Source organism: Atta colombica, unplaced genomic scaffold, assembly GCF_001594045.1.
Source record: "Atta colombica isolate Treedump-2 unplaced genomic scaffold, Acol1.0 scaffold146, whole genome shotgun sequence".
In the NCBI taxonomy this organism is placed as follows: Eukaryota; Metazoa; Arthropoda; class Insecta; order Hymenoptera; family Formicidae; genus Atta; species Atta colombica.
Window position 1 is genome coordinate 252234 of NW_017259235.1, and position 2453 is coordinate 254686.

Genomic DNA, 2453 nt, shown 5'->3' on the forward strand with positions numbered 1-2453 from the left:
TTAAGTATTTTCCGCAACATTTACAATAAATATTTCATAATAAATATTTTTTGATTGTGCAATTTAAGACCACAAAAATATTTAAAATAAGTCTAATGAATATTTGCAAATATTTTGTAAATATTTTATGAATATTATGTACTGTCTGCTTGAACATTTTACAAATTATTCTGGTAGCCCAATAAAATTATTTTCTAATTTACCTAAATTTTTAGATACTTCAGCAAAACTGTTCTTTCCACTTTTTGTAGTCTAGATTTTTTGCAAGAAAAGCCTGCAGATTTTTTACCATTTTAAATTGCATTTTTGATTGCTTTGAAAGAGAAGATAACGAAGGATTATTATAAATATTTACGCATAAAAGAATATGTAATGAATTAATTACAACGAAAGAAATAACACTACTTTCATCCAAAAAGATGCTTAATAATCTAAATCCTCAGTATATCTTCTTAACAAAAATTAAATTGCAGATTTCCTTCCGTTCGCATTACGTTTCGTTAAATATACAATGGATAAAACGCGCACGACAGAAGTACATTGATAAGAATAATGCTTGAGTCCCAAGGAACGTTTCTCTCTTCCATTACCTCCCATTTCTATTTCTTCCTCTTTCGAGAAACAATCCTAGCGCAAGAGCCCTTCGACTTCGCATTTTTCAATTATCGATCCACGTCCCTCGGACGCAGCACGTACGTTTTCGCTGCAATTCTCCCGTTGGTATTTTCTTCAGCGAGTGTACGTGTACACGTATACATTTCTTCTCAGTGTCAGTGTGGGACGAGCGTGATTTAAGAAAGGAAGACGCGAGAAGGTTCGATAGGCTAGCGCGACTCGAGACTCGACTACGCGCGTCTCTTTGGATACATGCTTTACAACGCCATTCGGCCATTCGACGCACCGTAGACAAGGGATACCGAGGCCATTAGCAGTACTCGCAGTTCATTCACCCAAGACCTTGAAGATCCAAGCATGCACCTTCGAAGCAATCGCGCGTCGGGCAATTTATATCGAGTTACAGATATGTATCATTGATCGAGTGGCGAACTCGTTGACAAGACGATGCAGATCTATACAATTTACGAGCGCGAATCTCGCACTTGTTTAAGAAAATATTAGTAATACAAATATAAAAATACAGAAATTATTGTATAACGACAAATAGTTTGGACACAGAAGGGAATAACTTTTATACGATGAATTGAATACTTTATTTCTTGGATTTGTTAAATATATGTGTGTCTGGATATGAAATGCATGAAAATTTATTGAGGAATTTACATCGAGTATGTGCAATACAATCTTTTTTTTTTATAAATGTTGACAAACGTAATCGACCGGCCTCTTTCCCAGGCTAAAGACTGCCAGTTTCGATCAGTTTTGTTAAGTCACGCGAACGACATGGTTTTCGAACTTGGGAGTTCTTAGAGTAATCTACGAAGATAATGTCGCCGTGAAAGTGATCGAGAATGATGATAGTTTCGGGGGTTTGAGTGGTTTTCCGACTGCAAGATGGTCCTTTCTTTAACACTAACGAACAACAGGGATCAACTGTCTCTTTAAATTTATAAAATTCATAATTGACGAATTTTCCATTTAAAGATAATTTAATCTTTTTTAATAAAATATCCTCTAATGGAGATATTTTAAATTCATTATAGATTTTGTAAATTCATTTTGTAAATTCATATGTGCTCTTTAGAGTTATTATTTTACATTTTGATACTTCAGTGATTATTTATGCGTGTTGAATGGTATGCCCGTAATTGGATACAGTTTTCTCGGCAATCAGCTGATGGGGATACGCCGAATAATACGGTGAATAGTATGGTGCCGTGTAAGCTATTTCGCGACTGGCAATCGCGGGTACTGCAACGTGCGATTCGATGGCTGCCAGAGGTTTTGCCACTGCGATCAACGGACGTGCGTCGTGGATTACTTGATGTCCGTGGGCCTCGATTGTCTTCTCGGCGACCAAAGAAGCCTTCGCCACCGGTTGCACAATCTCGGCGACTGGTTGCTGTACCAGAGCGACATCCGCGTATCTCAGCAGCGCGGGTGAAGTCGCGGCCACCAGCGATGCTGATGGATGCACCACGTTGCTGCTGTGCGCCTCGACGACCTTCTCAGAAACGAGCTTGCCAATAACAGGCGTGAGAATAGTTCCACATTGCACCGTGGCGATGCTTGCCAGAACGGAAATAACTACCTACGAAAGAGAACGTTTGCCGCGGATATGAAACCTCCAGATGATTTTGGAAAAGATGCCGGTGATGTCAATATTTTCCAACCATCTTTATATTCTCAATAGATCAGAAAATTGGACGTTCTGTTGTCAAAATAGTGCTAGGAATAATGATTGCCAATTCGATTATAGCTTTAATTCGTTAAATTTGTTATTTGTTATTAATATTTATGTTTATATTAATATATTTATAAAATATTAAAAATAA

The 2453-nt window shown here is 37.4% G+C and overlaps 1 protein-coding gene across 1 annotated transcript in view; it reads right to left on the reverse strand.

Annotated features, from left to right (window-relative positions):
- Positions 1-1588: 1588 nt before the first annotated feature.
- Positions 1589-2453, reverse strand: part of LOC108685139 — a 1522-nt gene continuing 657 nt past the window's right edge. Inside the window, exon 2 of the mRNA XM_018189800.1 lies at positions 1589-2209. Within this exon, the coding sequence (XP_018045289.1) occupies positions 1739-2209 (471 nt within the window). The 3' untranslated portion in view covers positions 1589-1738. The remainder of the gene's footprint in view (positions 2210-2453) is intronic.